This window comes from Doryrhamphus excisus, chromosome 9, assembly GCF_030265055.1.
Source record: "Doryrhamphus excisus isolate RoL2022-K1 chromosome 9, RoL_Dexc_1.0, whole genome shotgun sequence".
Classification (NCBI taxonomy): Eukaryota; Metazoa; Chordata; class Actinopteri; order Syngnathiformes; family Syngnathidae; genus Doryrhamphus; species Doryrhamphus excisus.
Window position 1 is genome coordinate 14,620,112 of NC_080474.1, and position 22,799 is coordinate 14,642,910.

The 22,799-nt window shown below is 40.9% G+C and overlaps 2 protein-coding genes across 2 annotated transcripts; one reads left to right on the forward strand and one right to left on the reverse strand.

Moving 5' to 3' along the window:
• Nucleotides 1-467: 467 nt before the first annotated feature.
• On the reverse strand, nt 468-12,479 carry zic2a (zic family member 2 (odd-paired homolog, Drosophila), a). The gene is made up of 7 exons (XM_058081792.1): nt 12,418-12,479; nt 10,999-11,190; nt 6,547-6,627; nt 6,099-6,344; nt 3,045-4,486; nt 1,676-1,839; nt 468-1,540 (listed from the first exon to the last, which is right to left on the reverse strand). Exons 5-7 carry the CDS (start codon nt 4,024-4,026, stop codon nt 1,346-1,348), a joined length of 1,341 nt encoding a protein of 446 aa, XP_057937775.1. The 5' UTR covers nt 4,027-4,486; nt 6,099-6,344; nt 6,547-6,627; nt 10,999-11,190; nt 12,418-12,479; the 3' UTR covers nt 468-1,345.
• zic5 (zic family member 5 (odd-paired homolog, Drosophila)) lies at nt 8,937-12,071 on the forward strand. The gene is made up of 2 exons (XM_058081791.1): nt 8,937-10,132; nt 10,691-12,071. The coding sequence occupies exons 1-2, from the start codon at nt 9,049-9,051 to the stop codon at nt 11,194-11,196; spliced, it is 1,590 nt and encodes a 529-aa protein (XP_057937774.1). The 5' UTR covers nt 8,937-9,048; the 3' UTR covers nt 11,197-12,071.
• Nucleotides 12,480-22,799: the final 10,320 nt, after the last annotated feature.

Below are 22,799 nucleotides of genomic sequence, written 5' to 3' on the forward strand. Positions count from 1 at the left end.
TATCAAACAGATTGAGCAGTGACTACTTTGCACGCAACAAACTTCCTCCGTGTCACTCCGTCTCAGACCAAAGATTAGACAGACTGGAAATCCGATCAGGATGGTCTCAAAAGTGCCTGACATAATCATACATAGTGTAGCCCTCTAGAATATTTATTTAGGGTCAAAAAGTCCCAGTGGACCGCCGAGGTTCTTTAATTAAAAGGCGACAAAATGCTATTTTTTTACTATTAAAAAGGACAAATTCATAGGGAATTTTTGTAAAAACTGACCGCAAAGTACGCAACAGTAAGCAGCCTTAATGTTTTTTTTATATTAATAAAAGAAGTATAGTGATAAGTGTCTGCTTATAAAAACATGACACTTTATTAGGGGCCTTAAACATAACACACAGCAAATATTCACGTGTTGAGTAAGAGGCCCGATTGCGAAAACATCAGAAAAATGACGCACAAGGAAGAAAAAAATAGCACTTGCAACATTTTTTTTATTATATTTGTATGGAGTCAAATGTTTTATCACAGTTAGGATGAAAACACTTCATTTTTTTTTAAAACTTCTTGTTCCATAAACAAACCCCAAAAATGCACGACGAAACAACTGCCCAGGTTAAGCTCTTAAATTGTACATATTTATAGTTAAAAAAAACAAAAACAAAGAAAGATTCTTTTATAAATACTGTTTCATCTGTAGCAAGTAAATACCATAATTTACTTACAAATGGATAAATATGGCAGTTGGTATTTACAAATACACACAAAAAAAAGGAAGGACGTTACAGGAAAAAAATGTTTTCTTTTGCTAACAGTCCTTCCACATAGCGTGGTTTTGTTTGTCACAATTTGCAGAACACACACACACACACACACACAAAAAGGACACAAGTAAGTTAAGCCTGGCAAGCTTTTAAAAATTAAAAAAAAAAAAATGTACATTCACAAAGCATGATAAAATGTGTCCGTGTTCAACTTTGGCACGCTTTCCAGTTTATATAGGCGTTTTTATCTTTTTTTATAGAGTATAGTACAATCAATTTGCCAGTTTAGGATCACAATATGGAGTACAATTGTTATTATTGGATTATGTGCACTAAAGAGTCCAGTTAGAGAGATAGCTACCATTGAAGAAACATCTAGACACCAAATAGACCAAACGAGCACAACCAAAGTCAGCCACTATTTACAATAGCAATCTATTATACACATTTTATAGTGATGGTGGAGACAAAACCATTTGAAAATGTCCCAATCTCCTCGTCCAGTGCTGTGAAATTAGATTGTGTACTGTGTGTACGTGTGAGTGTGTATGTATGTGTGTGTGTGTATAAACGCCTTCAGTGTGGGTCCTAAACATACCATTCACTGAAATTGGACGAGAGGCCGCTGTGGCTGGTGCTGCTGTGAACGGCCGAGGCCGGTGACAGAGTGGTGTTGCTTTGGGTCTCGGTGGTGGGTGACACCAAGCCTGGGGGGGTGGACGACTCATATCCTGAACTGGCTGCCGGAGAGGAGTCGGACGCGGTTGAGGATGATTCGTGCACCTTGGGAAAATACAAAAGTTAAGCTCATTTATAATGACACATGTTATACTATTTAATGCTATACTGATGGGATTGAATAACATTACTAAAAGCAGATACAGCATGATTTTGTGTGTGTGTGTGTGTTGTGTTTACCTTCATGTGTTTCCGTAAGGAGCTGGGATGTGTGTAGGACTTGTCGCACATCTTGCACAGGTAAGGCTTGTCCGAGGTGTGGACGTGCATGTGCTTCTTACGGTCGCTACTGTTTGCAAACCTCCTGTCGCAGCCCTCAAATTCACACTGGAAAGGTTTCTCTCCTGTTTAAATAAAGGTTTAAAAAAAAAAACAATACAGTCAGGCATGTGCAGAAAAAAGCCTCAGGCTGAATAAAATGCATTTGAAAACAATATTCAAATACATTAATGACCAAAAATAACACAACTAAACCTTTTGCATATGCAAAGCTGAATGGGGGGTGAAGGGGAAGAGGGGGGGGGGTCGTTGCAAGCCTAAATAATGCGCATATTGATTTAAGGAGGAGGGGTGAGGGAAAAGGGGGGGGGGGGGTGCAGGAGCAGGGCCATCGTCAAGCAGGCCCACAGAAGGCAAGCACCATTTGCTTGGGAGACAATAAAAATCTAATTAGCACCTGGCCATTTTCATGGCACCCATCATGCACCCCCCCCCACCCCCACCCCTTGCCCCCCCATCCCCAAAGCAAGATAGGTGGACATGTGAAAAGGCTGGTAACGGCTTGTCTAGCACCTTCACACACCTCCAAAAAAAACAAAAAAATAGTTCCTATAATGCAAAATTGCAACAAATGTGCAATATAAAAACGGCAAAAAATTCGCATTTAATTTTAATCGAAATAATGACTGCATACGTATATTTTAGAAGTAAATAAAAACAAACGCAACTCTTGCTGGTATAGAGGGCAGTAGGACGAAAATGTGAGCATTTAGGACTAGTATTAATTTAAAGTTGTGTGTGGTATGTGTGCTACAATTTTAGTTTTTTTCACATGTCCACAAAAAGACAATTTTACGCAATTGCTTTGCATGTTTAAATTAAAATATAAGCAATTTTCTTAACGTGCAATTCTCCTAAAAACAAATAATGTTTTAAAATGCATTCTAATCATTATAGAAGTAGAGTGTAGTGTTTTAAAGTGCCATAATTACAAGTAAAAAAATTATCAGATTTTATTAAATCATGTTCAAGTAAGCAAATTTGATTGTAGAAGGAGACAAAAGTTTGGCATTTTAAACAACAAACACATATAAACACACACAAATCTACTACAAATAATAATTACTGTAGCCCAAAAAGCTGTTTAAACCCAACATGGGGTATTGCATGTAGCCACCAGTTAAAGAGTTAACGAGTTATTCGAAGGGAAGAATTAACTCTGGACATCTCTACAGCTCTAGAAAAGAGTAAGAGTGATTTGAACTCGATCTTAGCTTGCTAGAATCAGAACGAAATAAAGAACTAGAAGTACAAGTTGACATTTATTTACCTGTGTGTGTGCGCTTGTGGATCTTGAGGTTCTCGGAGCGCGCAAAGACTTTTCCGCAGCCGGGGAAGGGACACGGGAAGGGTTTCTCCCCCGTGTGGACCCTGATGTGGTTGACGAGCTTGTACTTGGCCTTGAAGGGCTTGCTCTCCCTCGGGCAGTCCTCCCAGAAGCAGATGTGGTTGGTCTGCTCCGGCCCGCCGACGTGCTCCACGGAGACGTGCGTCACCAGCTCATGCATGGTGCTGAAAGTCTTGTTGCAGCACTTTTTCGGATTGCTCAGCTGCTCCGGCTCGATCCACTTACAGATGAGCTCCTGTTTGATGCACTGCTGCCGCATGTAACGGAAGAAGGCACCCGGGTGGTGGTGATGGTGGTGGTGGTGGGCTGCCATGTTCATGTTCATGGAGCCGTACTGGTTGTGGAGCTGCGCCGCCGAGTACGGGTCGGTCCTGGGGCTGGACACCTGGTGGTACTGCTCGGAGCGGCCGAAGACCTCCCCCGCCAAGCCGAGCCTCATCTGCCCGTTGAGGACATTAGTGGAGGCGTGGGAGCCGTGCTGCTCGTGGATACCCGGGAACAAGATGTGGCCCTGCGGCGTGTCCGTGTGGTGGTGGGAAGGGTGCAAGGAACCCGCAGCGGCGCCGAAGAGAGCGTGTTGGCCGCCAGCCGGGGACGTCTCCCCGAAGCCGCGACTGCGAAACAGAAAGTCCCGAGTGGAGTTGAAAGGGGAGCCCGCGTACGAGGTGACGTGGGCGGCGTGAGCGCCCAGAGCTGCCGCCGGGTAGCCCGGAGCTTGGCTGCTGAAGGCTGAGCTCTGCCCCGGGGAGAGGTCGTGGTTCAGCTTGAAGGCGCCCATGTGGGCAGAGTCCACAAAAGTGTTCTGGGCCAGGCTGAGGTCTCTCTCCTGCATGTCTCCGGCTGCAGGATGGTGGCGGGCGAACGAGCCCAGACCCGGGAACTGGTGGCCTGCATCCAGCAGCATGACGCCTTACCTTCTACTTTTCTCTCTTTAGGATTTGTTACAAATTCAAAACAGCGGTGATCTTGCCACTCGCAAACAGCATAGCAGGCGTGACTTTGCTCCACGCAAGAGCATTAAAAAGTTGACTTTAAATTTAAAAAAAAAATCCACCTCTTGTGCGTCCTTACTTGACTGTTGTTTTTTTTTATCCGCAAAGTCGTTGCAGCATGGCTACAAGGATGTTTGCAAGTAAACACAATTAGGTGTTCGAGTCTCTGTCTTTGTCAGTAAAGAGTCAGCAGTCAGATTCTGTTTCTGGTCTCTGTGAGGGTCTAAAAGCTCCTGAGCCGACTGGCCCGTCCTCCTTTTCCGCCCCCTTTAACTGGGGCCACTTGACGGCATCCTCGCAGTCTCATTGGCCGCCCAGCCTCATCAATCCCAGGTGGCCCTCCAATGGCAGGTAGGTAGCGCCTTTCTCGCTCTATACACACACACACACACACACACACACACACGCACGCACGCACACACACTAATAATTACAGTCTATTTCTTTTTTTAGAGAGAGAGGGAGCTTGGCAAGGAAGGGGTGAGGATAAAAGATACAAAGATTTTTATATGTTCGTATTTTGACGCGGGGGCTTTTACTGCACTTCAGAGGCGCTTGAGCGAACAAAAATTGCATTTTAATGTTAAAATGCTAGAAAATATGAGGGGGTTGTATTATGCACTAAAATGATATACAGGTTATTTAAAGGCGAGGAAGTACGGAGCAAAAACATACAACAAAAGTACACATGCATGCATAAATGATGACAATACCAAGTTGCATGGAGAGCAAAAGTGCCACAAAATATGACTCTAAGGCACACAATATGGCAAAAATGGATTGTAAATAAGCTTATATTGTTTAAACTATCATAACTAATAAGGGTTACCACATCACTATGAAAAGTACTGCAAAAATATGACTTTTAGAGCAGAAGATGACACCAAACATCTAGTTTTGATTAATTTTACCATATATGCTTATAGTTCCAATGCATATTATGGTATATGTTGCCTTAAAGTCATCTTTATGCAACACTTTTCATTATCAAGTGTTGCAAGTGTTGACTTTTAAGGCATACAATTACCCAAAATGCATTATTATTTTAAACCAATATGGTTAAAACAATCACAGATCCTATCTAAAAGCAAAACAAATAAATTGAAGTCAATAGTATAGAGCATAAACTATCCAGTGCTAAAAAATTGGGAATTTTAAGGCATCACTTAATCACCAAACAATGAAATATACACTGCAATATATGCATATAAAATGGACAGAACTGGTGATTGCAATTTATCTGGTGCAACAACAAACTCATATTAAAAGGAGAAAATATTCAAAAACAATTAAAAATGCACTGCACTAGATTGTCAATTGATTGCTAATAAATACAGGCTGCCATCAACACAAAAGCTACACAACAAAATCAGTTTTACTGCATAAGCGTTACATTAAAATGCATTGTGGGAATAATAATAATAATAATAATACTAATAATAATACTGTCTGCAAATATAACAGTCAAAATTTAAGCTTTTTGTATACTACAAAAATAATACCCAAAATCAAACAAAAAAGCTTTGACTTCCTGATGCAAAGCTACACAATTTCACTGAAAAATATTTTTAATAAGCCCCACCCCTTACCATGTGTTCAACTAGTGCTTAATTTATCTCATTGGCTATACATACATAGACATAATATGTGCAAACCTTGTTGGTGACACATGTAAAAATATTAAACATTAAAATCAAATATACTACAACAAAACAAGCTGACCATGTTCACACTTTGACACACATTGACCGCATGCACACACACATGCACACATAAACACACACATACACACGCACATCAAATGGAGGCAACATGTTGAAAACTATAAAAACAAAACCAGCGGTGACACCTGAGAGGTCAAACAGCACAGAGAAAACATTTTTTCCCAGCAGATACTGAATGCAGCATATTAGAAACTACAATAACAGCAGGAGAAATAAAGCAGCAAATAAGTGTGCTTTTTTTTTTTTTTTTTTTTACTTACACCTCCAGCATCTTGACAGGGATTCATAGGAAGGAAGTAGACCTTGGTTGTGTTTCCTCCATGAGGCCAGCTGGAAAAGAAACTCTGAGGGCCACATCGCCTCCAGTGTGCAGTGTTCTTCTCCTCCTCCTTCTTCTTCTTCTAGTCCATTTCAGGCGGCACGGCGGGAAACGGGGGAGCTGTTCCAAGTTCAAAGTCAGGTCCGCCGACCCCATTTAGAAGAACTTCTTTATTTCAGCAAAAAGCCTGGGATAAGAGACGGAGTGAGAGAGAGAGAGAGAGAGGGAGGCGACTCAGGTTAGGTTTTCAACTAGTAACTCACCAGTTGATTATGGTATTATAATTATTATCAATGATAAATCACCCAGGGTGTTCAACTTTTTACGTACACATGACAATATCAATATGTTGACAGGCTACAAAGGCGACTGCTGGTGCTTTCACTGACCTTGTGTTTCATGGATCTTTGACCCCTGGCCCCCTTAAGACCACATATGCTGCCCTCTTGACTCCTGGCGGTAAAACGAGCCTGTTTGTGACAAAGACGCTTTGTTTTTTGGGAGTGAGGGGTGCAAGACGTGTACCCCCCCACCCGCCAACACCCCAGCACCAATCGTTATGAGTTTTGTTCAGATCATATAGGTCAGTATAAATTAGTATATTAATACACAAGGATATTATATTACATTTCTAATGTGATAAATTGTTTGTCTTGCCTAGTTATGGATTTGAAAAAAAAATCTGTGCCCATGCCACCCCCACCATACATTCATTTTAGGACCCAGTGGTGTCTTAATATGGGTGGTCTTACTGGTCTCTAGCACTGAGCAGCACTCCCCAGCACCCCCCCCCCCCCCCCCCCACACACATACCTGTACAAAAGTAACATCTCATTGATGACTAAAGAGTCATATAACAATGTTGAATTTACACTAAAATTTAAATAAAAAATTGTACCAAAAACAGCTTCTTGACTACATTTTTGCAAATTTGGGCTTGGTTGATTGTATATACTGTATGTGCCCCGGGATTGGCTGGCGACCAGTCCAGGCTGTACCCCACCGCCTGCCCAAAGTCAGCTGGGATAGGCTCCTGCGAAAGAATGACTGAATGAATGAATGAAATATGTAATAAGCCCTTCTTCACCAGAACAAGTAAATATGTATGTACGTGTATATATATATATACACACACACACATAGATATGTATATGTGTATATATACACATACAAAAAAAAATTACCATATAATACAAAATACCAAATTTTGCCCCAAATGTAAATCTAAACACTACAAGCATGCAAAGAAATGTATACATTTAGCTAGTTATGTAACAAATAATATTTACAAAAGACAGAAATGTATACTAAACTTAAGAAGAACCTATTAAACAAAGCTTTAGGCAGATATGTTGACTTGTTATCATATAATATTGTGCAGAAAAAAATAATTTTAGTACCAAAAGTGAGCCAAGCATATTTTGACTTAACACAATCTTGCATGAATGTGAGTGTGAATGGTTGTTTGTCTATATGTGCCCTGTGATTGGCTGGTGACCAGTCCAGATTGTACACCGCCTCTCGCCCGAAGACAGCTGGGATAGGCTCCAGCATGCCCACGACCCTTGTGAGGATAAGCGGTAGAAAATGAATGATGTTGCACCAATATTGTAATCAATGTACAAAATGAGCAAAAAAAAAGCATTTATAGCAAATTTGACCAAAAGCAATAGTATGTTTAATGTTTATGTATTAAAAAAACAAATAATTAATTGAGTTTTATGTCATTATTAATTTAGAAGACTCCAGTGACATGAGTCATTTTTTTATGTTTGTATTGAGTTTATTCAAATAAATAGATAGACATTGAACATATAGGAGCTAAATTGCAGAACATGACGAGTGTTCAGTGCAAAAAGCTGCACCATGCATGACAACAATGATGCCAATGAAGACATTTGAGTGACAGATCCTTGTCATACTGCTGTCACACGGGGACTAGTCAAAAGTGTGTGGGTGTGGGTGTGTGTTAGTGTGTGTGCGCCAGATCCGTCTGTGAACTTGAGCTCAGTTGCATGCACGCAGACTGGTGTGTGCAGTATGTGTATGTGAAACCATTCATCCTAAAGCTCATGGTAAATAACAGTTGACAGGTGAACACACACGCACACGCACACGTTGTGCAATGACACGCACACACATATTACACACATATAATGTGAGATGAAGTGACAATGCTCGAGTGCTGCAAATATATTTTTTTAAGTCAAATGTGAAAAATTACCAATTTGACTAATTGACTAAAATGGTCTTTTTTTAAAAATGTAATTCGTTATGTGGCAGCTCAAATTCCAAATGTCAAAATAGCATATTTATAAAATATTGTTGACATTTCTGAGCTGATGAACATTATTTATGAATCCTTACAAAATAAATTCCATATTAAGACATTTTTCAGTGTTTTGTAGGAAGGTTAATATTTGTCTTAAAACTAAAATAGATCAATTTTTAAACGGTAATTCTGTACAGACTTTCACATCAAAGACAACACCAATAACCGAACTATCAGAACCGACGTGGACGTGTGTCTCTTCCGCAACGGAACCAGACTCGAATGCGACCTGCAACTTTGCGAGCCCCAACTTTTTGTAGTTGCAAAGCTCGAGTCCGGGAGGAGGAGGGGGGCGGAACCCCGCTGGGCCCCTGGGCTGAACGGCAGCCAATCGCCTCGTCCGCCGAGCTGCCAGTCACCGAAATCCATCCAATACCCGCGGTGCCATTTCTAAAGCGGGTCCCCCCACTGCGTGCTCCAACTGTTGTGTGTTCTGCCAACCGCTTGAGGACAGAGTGAAGGGGGGAAAGCGGAGTTAGAAGCCGGACAAAAGAACTTATACAGCCCCTTATATCCATATTTCCATGTTTTGGCGCGCCATGGACCGGTGCGAGTAGTCATGGAAGCCCCTTTAAGCAAGAGGAACCCCGCGTTAAGATTAGTGGATTTGGCAGCGACTCAAGCCCTTCCTCACCAGAACATGACAGGCTTCCCGGGGTTGGGGGGGCATCACCCTCTCTCCCACCATGCCCACCTCCACCCTGGGGAGCTGGCCAACGACCCCGGCGTGGCACTCACTCCATTTGGACCGGAGCACATGGTACAGACCAGTGCTGTCAAGCTTAGCCCCTCGCAGCACATCCAGAGCCACCACGAAGCCCAGACCGCGGCGGCGGCTGCAGCAGCGGCGGCGGCGGCAGCGGCGGCGGCGGCAGCGTCCTTCGCTCCGGCTCAGAGCACCGTGGGCTTCCCCGGCGTGGGCCACCCCCACTCGGGAAGCTACTCGAGCAGCAGGGACTTGATCCTCAGGAGAGAACTGTCAGCCTCTGCCATGCACGCTCTTGGCGAACAGTCCGCCTCCTCCCCCCATCACCACCACCACCACCATGGCGTCTTCATCTCCCCAACAGGTGCGTACAGCCACGCGGAGAGCGGGAGCCTCTTCTCGGGGCTCCACGAGCAGGCGTCCCCCGGCTCGCATCATGCCCTTAACGGCCAGATGCGCCTGGGTCTACCAGGGGACCTGTACGCCAGGTCGGACCACTTCGCGGCCAGACAGGACCACTACGGAGCCTCCACTCTGCACGGCTACAACTCGGCCAGCCTCAACGTGAACGCTCCCCACGGCCCCGCGGGGGCCTTCCTGAGGTACATGCGGCAGCCCATCAAGCAGGAGCTCATCTGCAAGTGGGTCGAACCGGAGCAGCAGAGCCCCAAGAAGACTTGCTCCAAGACCTACAGCACCATGCACGAGCTGGTCAACCACGTCACGGTGGAGCACGTCGGCGGGCCCGAGCAGAGCACGCACGTCTGCTTCTGGGAGGAGTGCCCGAGGGAGGGGAAGGCGTTCAAGGCCAAGTACAAACTCATCAACCACATCAGAGTGCACACCGGGGAGAAGCCTTTCCCGTGCCCCTTCCCGGGCTGTGGGAAGGTGTTTGCCCGCTCGGAGAACCTGAAAATCCACAAGAGGACCCACACAGGTCAGTCGAGCTAACCGAGATAACTTAGAGGCGATGTGGTGCGTAATTACGCACATAAGCGGTCCAAAAAGTAAGACGTCTAATGCGTATTGCATTTGTAGGGATGGAACTTCTGCAACTCGTGACATAACAAAACAATAATCATATTTCATTTGCTTTTACGCACCAATTGCAAGGCACCAACTTTTACGCACTGTTCCACCTCGTCACTCGTGGAACATGTGTGCAGCATATTAGACACTTGGTTTGTTGTCACGGTGGTCTTGCTTATATCCTACCCATTTCCCCGCAAAAAAATAAAAAATAACATAATGAAAATTAATACTTTGGCCAGGAAATGTGCATGTGTACCATATTGAATAGTTTTATGAGTGTGCGTGCGCGTGGAGTTATAGCCCACTCTACTTCAGGGTACATAAAACAACTCCCAGTGGTGCGCGCACACACATGTAACCAGCGGGCCTGCAGTCATGTTACATGTGGCGAGAGTGTGTGTGTGTGTGCATTTATTCATTCAAGATGTTAAAAAAGTGCTCTGCTTGTGTCTTTAAAAAAAAGGTGAGAAGCCCTTCAAGTGCGAGTTTGAAGGCTGCGACCGGAAGTTCGCCAACAGCAGCGACCGGAAGAAGCACTCCCATGTGCACACATCCGACAAGCCTTACTACTGCAAAGTGCGCGGCTGCGACAAGTCCTACACGCACCCGAGTTCCCTGCGCAAACACATGAAGGTGCACTGCAAATCCCCAACGCCCCCTAACAGCACCACGTACATCGCCTCTACGAACCCGCTGGAAGAGCCTCTCTCCCCGGATATGCAGCAGCACCGTAGCCGCTCAACAACCAACATCTCCCCGCAGGTCACCAACCTGAATGAGTGGTATGTGTGTCAGGGCAGCGGCGGTAGTGGCGGGGGGGTCCAGCAGCAACAACAGCAGCACCATCATCATCACCATCAACATCAGCATCATCATCATCACTTGCACTCCCCCTCCAGCGAGGTGCCCACGTCAGAGTCAGAAGATGAGGACTCATTCAGACACTCGGACCCCAGGACGATGCTATGATTGACACATATTTCATATGTTCACCATCAAACGAGGATGCAGTGCAGGCTTACTTCATGATTGAAAGGGAACAGATTCCCTGTTAAATTCACACCTGTTCTATTGAATATCATGAAAAATTACAGCAATATTAAAAATCACATCACTCAGTCTAACAAGTGTCCTATGTAACGTACTTTTTGGGGCCATTCTCCACTAAAACCGAGGTACAAATTTTGATAAAAAACGCCCAAGGGTTCATTTTTGTAATATTTAAGAGCTATTTAAGTCTATATTTTATGCAAAATGCATGTCCCAGGAGACGCTAGATGTAAAAAAAAAAAAAAAGGCGTGGTTGTATATATGTTTGTGATATCATGTGTTCGTTTTTTTGGTATAATTGTAATTTATTCACTGGTTTTTAAATGTTGAAAATGACAAAAGAACCAAAGATTCATGTTAATAATAATAATAATAATAATAATATTAAAACCAATTTTGGTGATGCCCTAAATAGTAGTAACCTGCTGATATTTTTTGTAACTTTTTGCAAATTTTTCAATTGTTATTATTATAAAAACATTTTTGTCCAGTTAAAAAAAAAAACACTTGAATAGGCTGTGTAATGTGAATTATTTTCTCTCTTTCTCTGTCTCTCGCATGCCTTGTTTTTTTTTTAAATGTTTTTTTTTTTTTAATGTGGCTCTTGTTGAGGTGCATGGTGCCATTTGAATGTGATGGATGTTAAAACGAAAAAAAGATGGGCTATGATTGTGCAGACCCTTGATGTTTAAACTGGCATTTACAATATTAAAAAAGGTGCAAAAATAAATACCAGAACGTAATGTAACTTTTTATGTGTCACATTGTTATTCTTGACTTTTGCTATAAAGTTAAATTTTAATTACCGTGAATCTCACCTGCATACAGCTATTATTCCCAGCTGGTTAAAAAAAAAAAAACAGAATAGAAATCAAAATCAGCTGTTGTGTATATTTGTGCATTAAAAAGGCCTATAGTGTGGCCCTTTATGGTGCGGCCTGTGTGTTTGTTGGTGGGGGTGAGGGATATTAAGGGGGGCCTATGCACCACTTCAAACGGCTTCAGAAGCCCCTCACAGAAAGGCTGCATTGCCGCTTCTTTAAACGCAAATAATATGCATGCAAAATTCATCAGCACTATACATTGCTGCAAAAATCAAAAGTGGATTTTAATGAGGAAAATGTATAGTGGACACCTTACCTTTTCAATATTGCAATTTTCTGTGGTTTTCCTTTCCTGCACTTCTGATGCATCATTGGTGTCTATAGGGAAATAAATACAAATTAATAAAAATATATCAATACAAGAAAAATACATAACTGCAAATTTTACATGAAAGAATTGCACCACCATCATCACCCAATACAGTGAAATTATCCAATAAAAAAGTCAAAATTCAAATATGATTATTTCTATAGCATTATTTCTATTTCCTATATTTATAATGCAATTGACTAAGAAATAACATAGAAATATAATCACACATTAATTAGAATGGCTGTTTTAATGCATTGAATTGTTAAAAAATATACATATAAGTCTTAAAATATACTTCAATATACAGCTTTTTCTATCCTGGTATCCTCACCCAATTAAAAAAAAGCACATTATAATGTTGTAAAGCAGCTTTAATATATCTACTGTACATGCATTAAAACTGCTAATAATAATAGAACTAAATGCATATTTTACAGCATCTTTAATATACTAATGTGATTAGTGATTACAGGTGGCTACAGTGGAAGCTCACTGAATAATCCTGCAAAATAAATATCTTATATGGAGTGAACGCGGAGAGAAAGGGAGAGTTAATAAAATAAAATAAAATGTAGGGAAAAGAAGAAGAGAGGCGGTCACCCTTGAGTGGGGTAAAAAAAAAAACGGTGGCTTTGAAGTCCAACTTATTATCCCGGGAATACTTTTTGGGTTGTCCTAACGACGCTGCTGAATGGGAGACGGGGCTCCTTTGTCAGCGATTTGTTCTCCTTTAGTGGGACGCCCGTGGAAATGTACTTACACGGGCCACCTTAACACACTGGCTGCAAATCAGTAACAGGCAGAGTCAGACATGCAGACGCCACTATTTAAAGGCCCCCAAAAGGACAAAGCAAAAAGTCGCAATAGATGGGGGGGAAAAGCTGCACCATTCAAAACAACAATAATCATAATTTAAAGAAAGAAGAAAGGGGGTGGGAGGTGGTTGCATGATTTCTTGGAAGAGCATAAAGTAAAAAAAAAAATGCAAAACAACATGAGCTTGTGGAGTTATCATTATTGGTCCAAGTGGAAGCAGGCACCTGTGTGGGGGGGTTTGGTGGAAATGAAAAAAGAGTCCAGAAACCAAACATTTTTGCTCCTGCCACAAAATATATGTAATATGGAAATATGCTGGAGGGGCAACAAAGAGTTACGTATATCCCAGGAGTCAGTGAAGACCACCATTTCTTATGCACTATAAGCACTTTACATGGGGTGGGGGTCATTTTCAACAACAAAAAAAATCACTTCTCATAAAGAGTGTCATCCTATTTTAATAACTTTTTCCTTTGAAATATATTGCTTTGCATGAAAGAGTCATTGCATGAGTGGGTACATGTTTTGGGCAGCCGGTCCTGTGTTACACGGCACTGCGAGAAAGGGGGCACAAAACCCATATTTTTTTAAAACCTATTTTATAAATTGATTATGTACATTATAGGCACAATGCATGAGCAGGTTCATTTTTTGGTGGTGTAGAGGCTGAGGAAAAAGGGCACAAATTCCGCTTAGTCTCAAATATTTGTAATACTTTTTTTCTTTCCTTTCACTTTTGGGAATAAGTGACATCATGTTTAAGACAAGCCATATTACTTAATTGTCACTTTGCATGAGAGGAGGGGTCATTTTTGTGGAGGTGAAGTCAAGTGCAAAAAAAAAAATGCAAAGAGTTAAAAACAGAACTTTACTCTTCTGAGCTAGAAGTCGCTCCGGAGTTTACTGTAGGTCGCACCTGCCAAAAAAGCACAACAAAGAAGAAAAAAAAAAACATACAGATGTTGCACTGTATTATAAGTCGCACTTTTTGGTGGTAAATTTATTAAAATGAAAAGCGAAGAAGAAATATTACATCTTGAAAAACAAGCCAAATGGAAGTCTGTTAACATAATGCAAATAAATGGTATGATAACATAGCAGTTCATTCATTTTCTACCGCTTATCCTCACGAGGGTCACAGGGGTGCTGGAGCCTATCCCAGCTGTCTTCAAGCGACAGGCGGGGTTCACTCTGGACTGGTGGCCAGCCAATCACAGGGCACATATAGACAAACAACTATTCACACTCACATTCATACTGATGGAGTCTAACATAACAGTTATTCCAGTAAATATATTCTAAAAAACATAAATTTACTAGTTTATCTGCAATTTATAAGTTGCAGAATATGATTTTCTTTTTGGGGCATTTGTGTTCCTTTTTCAGTTGTCTTTCTAAGTTCATGTTTACATTGTGAATTTTAAGTTGGACAGAAAACAAAGCGCCCTCTTGTGATTGTCAGTGATGCATACGGGCCGCTTCGGGGTATCAGTGGCAGGACCAGCCAAACCATGAAAAAAAAATTGTGACTTATAGTCCGGAAAAAACAGCATGATTTAAAATCATTTAAAGTCATTATTTCTGTGTATTAATGAAGCTTTGCATGACTGTGACTCACTTTTGGGGGGATGTGGAAAATGGGTGGTATAGGGAAGATTGTTTGATAATTTTGAGAGTCCGAGTGGAAACTACAAGTTATATAATGTGCAAGCATCCAATGGCACGGGATCCATTAGTTTGGGTCGACTTAGAGCAGCTATTAGAGGCCGAGAGGAGTGAGGGAGTTAAAACATCTGACAGCGTGGCACACTAGGGGAGGTCACCAGAAAGACCTGAAGAAGGGGGTGGGAGGGTGTTCATTGGAACTTCATTAAATCAATTACTCAGTGAACACATCAGGATTTAGTTTTTTTTTTTTGGGTGGGAGGTTTCATATTGACAAGTTTTGACTTCGAATCTTTACTGATACAAAAACATAGTCCCGAAATCCTAACAACAGGCCATTCTTCTTCTAGTTCTATTACAAATGAAAAATAAATAGTTCAACATATGACAAATAAAATAATAATAATAACTAAGGGTTGCATGTTGTTCATCTATCTAAAAAGAATAAAATATAAAAGTGTCTTGCAGTCCATGAACACAATACATCACATCATATCTAGTGGCTCTGTAACATCTGTGGGGGTAGAGACTTGGTGCCGGTCCAAAATGCCCCCCATCCAAGGACTGGGAGCCACTCCAAGCCAGTAGGTGAGGACAGGAGCAAGGTCGTCCACGGACAAGCTACTTCCTGCTAGCTGCTTCTCATTCTGCAGCCCGCCGGCCAGAAAAGTGGGAAAGTAAAAAGTGCAGATAGGCGTGAGCAAGCTTTGCTCAGCGGCCTCTCGCTGAATGACCAGACTTCTCTAAAAGCCTCTAAATGCAGGATGTAGGCTTCAGCATCCTTGGACAGAACCAGGCAGAGGAAGAAAGAGGGAAAACAGATGGACTTCTTTATGGGATGGACACTTACTGATTTGTGCCCAGATAGGAAACGGTCTAATCACTGGAGTGTGAACAAGATCCTGTGGAGGTTCCGATGCATTCTGTTTGCTGCATAAAAAGTCATTTGGTAGGAATATGAACAAATGATTACTTTGTCCGAAATTAAAGAAAATGTTAAGCTCATGCTAAAAACACAGTAGAAATCTTCAGGACATACATATATTCATAAAATGAATTACATCAACGCAGTCCTGATGTAACATGCACTTGACATGCTGAGCTGAAAATAGTTATTACAGAATTTAGTTAGAGTATTAGGATAGTAATTGTTAACATACAGTGGAGCCTCAGTTAGTGTCAACCCCCGTTGGAATATTTCAAAAATGTAATCAAAAGTTGAAGCCATAATTTTGCCTTGGTTTGTGAGCATTCTTTGGTTAGCATACAGCTTGGTGCTTGTCTTCGGGTAAGAGGCCAGGTACGAGCTGGACTGGTCGCCAGCCAATCACAGGGCACATATAGACAAACAACCATTCACACTCACATTCATACCTATGGACAATTTGGAGTCACCAATTAACCTAGCATGTTTTTGGAATGTGGGAGGAAACCGGAGTACCCGGAGAAAACCCACGCATGCACGGGGAGAACATGCAAACTCCACACAGAGATGCCTGAGGGTGGAATCGAACTCAGGTCTCCTAGCTGCGAGACCTGAGATAACCACTCGTCTAATAGTATATAATATATATATATTTGGAATGAGAAAACCTCCTTTGTTATTAGCATTCTATTAGCCAGTGAACAAAATGGCCACCAAAACTGGAAGTTACCTTGCACGTCCAAGATGTCATCAGTGGTTACCTCTCAAAAATATTAACACAATATGTTTTGATAGTTTATAATTATAGGTTTACATGCGGTCGAGTGGATGAGTGGTTAGCATGTTGGCCGCACAGTCAGGAGATCGGGAAGACCTGGGTTTGATTCTTCACATGCCATCTGTTCTCCCTATGCATGTGAGGGTTTTCTCCGGGTAAAAAACATGCATGCTAGGTTATAATTGGTGACTCCAAATTGTCCATAGGTATGAATAGGAGTGTGAATGGTTGTTTGTCTATATGTGCCCTGTGATTGGCTGGCGACCAGTCCAAGGTGTACCCCGCCCCTCACCCGAAGTCAGTTGGGATAGACTCCAGCATACCCCACAAGGAACAACTCATGTCAAAACAGGAAGGTGGTTGTGGTTGATCTTGCTGTCTCATCATGTCCTTGGGGATAGTCACTTAAAGAATCATGTCACATTTTTAATATATATATATATATATTAACATTTTAGCTTTCAGGGAACAGATTAATTGGATTTACATTATTTCTCATGAGAAACATTTATTTGGATTTTTATGAAATTAATCTGGCAGATTACTTGGATTTACATTTCCTATCGGAAAAATTGCGACGTTTCAGCTTTTGTCTGACCTTTTGGAACGAATTAACAAAAAATAAGGTACCACTGTATTGTGCTATGATAATTTTATATTACACCATAATTCAACATTTTCAACATTTCCCTTTTTGTACAAAATCCTACTCAATGGTATTGCTATCAGGGCTATAATCACCATGCATTACTGCAGGTAAAGGTCAACATTTAATGGACAGAGAGAGGATGGAGATGGACCTTCATGTCTGCGGCCATTCTAGAAGAGAAGTCCAGATAAAGCTGCTCTACTTATTAACATTTCAGTTTGATCCACTGGATGTCCAACATGGACCATCTCTGGTGCTACTGGTCACCAATCGCCTTCAGCCTCACTGTCGGAGCTCTAAATCCATTGAGATAAAAAAAAAAACCTCAATTCACCTTCCAGAATGGAAGCATCGCATGACTCCTCAACCATGCAGAGAAGGGGACCTCCCTCGGACTCAGTGGAAGTGTCCGCACAGATCCAGAAACATCACGGGAGGCACACACCCAATGGTTGCTTTGGGCAATGAAAGATATGACGGCCTGGATGGGCAGGAGAAAATGTGCTGTCTTGATGTTTGCAGCCTACTAAGGGATAAGCCAGAAAGGACATATGGCTGGATAGGCAATGAGATTGAGATATGGGGGTCTCCATTTGACCCATAGCTTCAAAGAGATGTGGCTTTGGTTTGGCATTAGGCTTATAGGACAGGAATGATTGAATACCAAGATGACCTATGGTGGCCAGAAAATATTCTCCCGTTCAGTGGTTGCACAGCATAAAAAAAACCCAAAATAAACCTTTGTGTGTCTTCTATGACATCTCTAACGAGTCCCGCAGGACACTTTGGTAGAGTCCCAATCATAAGACTAATTGTATCATTAGGGCCACTCTGGCAGGGACGGCCACCTTTTGGCCTTGAGAAGACATATTCTTTGGTAAATGACAGCAGTCCGCCCGCAAAAACATCAAGTCTGATCCATCTTAGTGACAAGCAGGATGGGACTCAAGGCCAAATCGTCCCTACTTTGGATCAGAACCAAACAGACAGACTTTAGTCCTATGCGTTATTCACTGGGAAATTTAAAAAATATTCAGTCAGAATCTAAACTAAAGTGAATAAAGTGATCCCAATATGCAACAAAATGTGGGTCTTTCTTCGCCAATAGCGCAGATCTCGAAAAAAAATAACATACAACAATACATTTTTGTAACTGTACTGTAATTTGAACAGCCTCTCTCTGGGTCACGGAACTAATGACAACAATGGAGCTGACCAAGAATCTCATGTAAGAAGACACACTTTACCAAAAAACTGTTTTTTTACTTGTCAAATTGACTTTAACCAGTAAAACCCCCCCTCTTAAACATAGCGACTCTTGTTTGACAGTATTACAAACCATTTTTCTTTTCCTTGTGAAACTCGGACTTGTCCTTTCGTAAAATTCCAATTTTAAACACAAAATCAACATTATCGTGAAACTACTACTTTTGTGGTAACATTTTTCTCAGGCAGAATGAGAAACTAAGAAGAATGGAAGCAAACATGATTCAAAAAGTACCCAGAAAAAAAGTAGAAAATACAAGTTTTTAGAATGTTTGACTATTCGACAATTTGATTTGGAGGAGTCTGATTCACCTATCAACCTCACAGTTGACAACAGTTGTATGAAAAAGTCACGTGATCACAATTGTACCATTATGAGTAGATGGGTGTACAGATGGCCGGTGTTAAGCATACATTTTTACATAGAATCTCTTGTTATACATATCCCATTTTGATACAAAATCAGCCTAATTTGTATAAATACAGAATTTAAAATGACGTACGAGTTGACTTTAAAGACCTATACTAGCTACTAGAGATTGGAGAAAGTCAGGGTTTTGCAAGTCTCACGTCTTAAATCTCAAGTCTCGAGTCAAGACTCGAGTAAAAACATGCAAATCCAACTCAAGTCTATCGTAAAGACAAGGCAGGTCAATTATTGCCTCATATTGACTACTACAAAATCATCCAAAACGTGGATGCATGTATTTTGAAAAAGTTAAAGATGACCGCATGAAAGTGAAACTTGTGTCAGTAGCTTCTTAAATATCACACGTCAATGTCAACATGCCGTATGATTTAAAGCAGGTGAACCTGCCGACTGTGTATGTAATCCAATAAGGCTGCTAACAGTGTTTTGGTAATTTGTTTTTTAAGCCGTGCTGTTCGTATTTTATGTGCACTTTTCTGATGTGTGATATGCTCACTTACCTAAAGTGATTGTTTTCAGCTTTGTTCATCTTGCTCTTTGTGTCAATAAATAAATAAAAAGGTACTGTTGTTGTACAGCTATCATGTTTTCAGTCATCCCTTGTGACATCATGGTCTGAACTTGACTGAACCTGACTCTACTCTAGCGTTTTTTTTCCCAAAATATTTTATCAATGATCACCGTTTCATTGACTATGGACAATTATTATTAAAAAATATTGAAAGATAAGTTATTAGTAGCATTCTGGTCACTAGACATGAGTAATGTTATGTTGATGAGATATTACCTTACATTGCATTACCTTAACTTGCAGCTATGGATGCAGAGTCTGACATGACAGTGGTAAAAACGTTCCCCTCCCTTTGTGTGAAAATACGTATGTTTTTGACTTCTTACTTTGTACTTCTTCGGTTTCAAACTCTTTAAGTTTAGAATGAATAAATTGGAGGCAAATTAGAAAACTCGTAGATATTACATTTATTAACATTGAATCCTATTTTGTGAATAGTCAGGACGTCTGTATGTGTTTATTTGAGTGTAAAAATGTATTTATTTTATTATACCAGACCAACTTTTCTCTTCTACAGCCTGTGGCCACAACCCATAAGGGGACATTTTATTACACCCACCCGCCCCCCACCCTTTATTGGACACCATCCTAACCCGCCCCCATTTTTCTCATATAGAGGATTAATGTCAATTATGTGTCACTGGTGCAACACCTACAAGAAGATGATAGATCTTATCAGAGGATTGACTTGGTAGAAAAACAGTCCATTACTTTTCATATGATTAAAACTCCATATTATATAAATAATTTATGGATTATATTTTTATTGTACCTAAAAACAATTGCAATTAAAATATATCTTGTTGTACTTCAAATACATTGTGGGTTGTTGTCCAAATAACTTTAGCCCTTCCTGTACTATCTAGTCTGAATCAACATGCTGTATGTTTGAGACACTTAATGGACACTATACCCAGATTGGTTATTTAGTCAGAAACCAACTAAAAACTGTAACCATCTTTGAATCAAACTCTCCCACCCCTCTCCTATTTTGCTGAAGAGCCAAATTAACGCACTGTGATGAGCACCCACTCAAAAAAAGAAGGTGGTGCTGGTGGGGGCTTTCCATCCAACATCCTTCCTTCCGTACAAAAGCTTGAGGACCAATGAGGGGCGTTGGTAGGCTGGGATTAAGAAAGAAGCCTCTTGACTCCTTCCTTTCACGCCAAAGCAAAAGAGTCCTTGTCAGCGACTCAAGGGAAGAAAGGGGAGAAGAATAGGTGAAGTGCAGGGTTATCGGCTTGTTAATTGGATTAACAGGGTGTCGTGTTCAAGTCCCGAGCGTGACCAGCGACAAGACACTCGACGGTCCTCATCTGATACACCGTACAACAAAACGTTATCATAAAATTTATCATTCATGAAAAAGTTATAATGGCAATGAGAGTGATACAAGGGGAATGGTTTGTTATAGTACACACAAGGTTATATTATTATAAAGGCAATATTATTTTTTTATTACAGTATATAACAATTGCACTGATTCAATTAATTAGTGCCCTATATAATCATGGAGTATATTTTTTCTATCGTTTTATTTTTCAAACATGCAGAGGGCCAATTCAAAGCAAACTGCATGCTAAAATGGCTTGCGGGCCGCACTTTGCGGACACCCATCTGTTACTGTAATCGAACATAAAAGCTGCATCAATGTGGCCATTATAAAAACAATATGTGTATTGTTAGGATTGTGTGGCATAACTACATCCCGACATACTGAGAGCTATAATATGTTGTGTGCATTATTTATATAATAACTCCATGCAGTGCAATGCTATACACAACAATCATAAACACAGTTTTTTTTTTAAACGCTGATTTTGTTTCATTCAACTCCTGCCTTGGATCTCATTAGACTGTGTCGATGTACCAAGGAGATCAGGTGATAATAATAGGATCTGTTAATACCTCAAATTGTTTTTAAAAATGCATATAAGGACAGAAAAAATACCTCATTATCATGTCCTCTCTCAGTCTGGACAGCATCAGACAAAGCCGGTGGTGTTTATTTGTTTTGTTTTTTTTAGTGGGCTCCACTTGGCTCTGGTCAGCCTTTGATGTGTGCCCATTATGGGGGATGTCTGGACAAATGGAAATGGGGCAATGTAAATAATGTAAGGTAACGGGGCAGCAAAGGGATGGTTGTGCAAAAAAAGACATAAACATATTTTTGTATAACTTTTATAACTATTTGTAATATTTAAAAATTCAGGATTAGGATTCATGGCCTCTGGAGGGGGGGCATTAGTGATCCCCCCCCCTCTTCAGTCTGAGCAGCAGGTGGGCTGTTTACACACCTGTGAGTGTTGTGCAAACGTCTATGTCATCAACTGAAAACAGCTTGGGAATGTAAAAACAGAAATATAACAAATTATTATGTATGTGTGTGCTTTTGAGGGGTTGGGAAGGCTATTCAGGGCTCATAAAAGTCTACAGTCAGGGACCATATGCACCATGAAAACTATAAAAAAAACCTCTAACAACATTTTATTGTTTGATATACATGCTGATATGATAATGATGTGTAATACTTACAGTATCTTGCGTACTGTTTTAGGTCAGGGGTTTACACTACTTCCGTCAACAACAGCAGCATATGGCACTTACTATGTCCACTCTCAAGACTTGTTCTCTATTTCTCAGGTACAAAATGCAAACCAGCATTTTATTGGGTCTTCCTAACAAAATTGAGAGCTATGGGTATTGACTTTTTCGTCTGTGGCGAGCGGCTAGTTGCCAGATAAATATACTTTTTCATGTTTACTACTACAATAACAATATTGCTGTAGCTTGGTTAATATACAGGTCAGTTATGTAAATGGAACACTGTTGGTGTTTTATTTAGTGTGTTTTTTAGTGAATTAGCCTTGAAATACTAGGTATCTCCCAAGACGTTCATTGTTGGCTAACTTGTTTTCTCTCGCTGGAATGCACAGAAAAAAGAAGGAAGAACATTTTCATGTTTCACATAAGAATGATTCCCTCAAATGTGTATTTTCCTTTAACACTTCAACAGCAGTACTCAGTATTCACACTCAAACGAGGCGACTTCATGGACATAGGAACTCTTTCATAGTAAACACTCAATGGCACATGCCACTTATATCAAAGTTTTTCAAACAATAACAATAAATAGTTACATTTATGATGGTGTACTGATGATACTAATTCAATTACTTTTTTGGGGGAAGTAACTACTAACTATAACTAATTTGTTTTTAAAGT

Bases quoted from the DNA above. Each gene is read 5' to 3' on its own strand.
- zic2a (XM_058081792.1), bottom strand. From the start codon at position 4,026: ATGCTGCTGGATGCAGGCCACCAGTTCCCGGGTCTGGGCTCGTTCGCC. The intron at 1,840-3,044 runs GTAAATAAATGT...TTATTTAAACAG, and splicing joins CCACAAGCGCACACACACAG to GAGAGAAACCTTTCCAGTGT. The intron at 1,541-1,675 runs GTAAACACAACA...TATTTTCCCAAG, and splicing joins CCTTACGGAAACACATGAAG to GTGCACGAATCATCCTCAAC.
- zic5 (XM_058081791.1), top strand. From the start codon at position 9,049: ATGGAAGCCCCTTTAAGCAAGAGGAACCCCGCGTTAAGATTAGTGGAT. The intron at 10,133-10,690 runs GTCAGTCGAGCT...TTTAAAAAAAAG, and splicing joins CCACAAGAGGACCCACACAG to GTGAGAAGCCCTTCAAGTGC.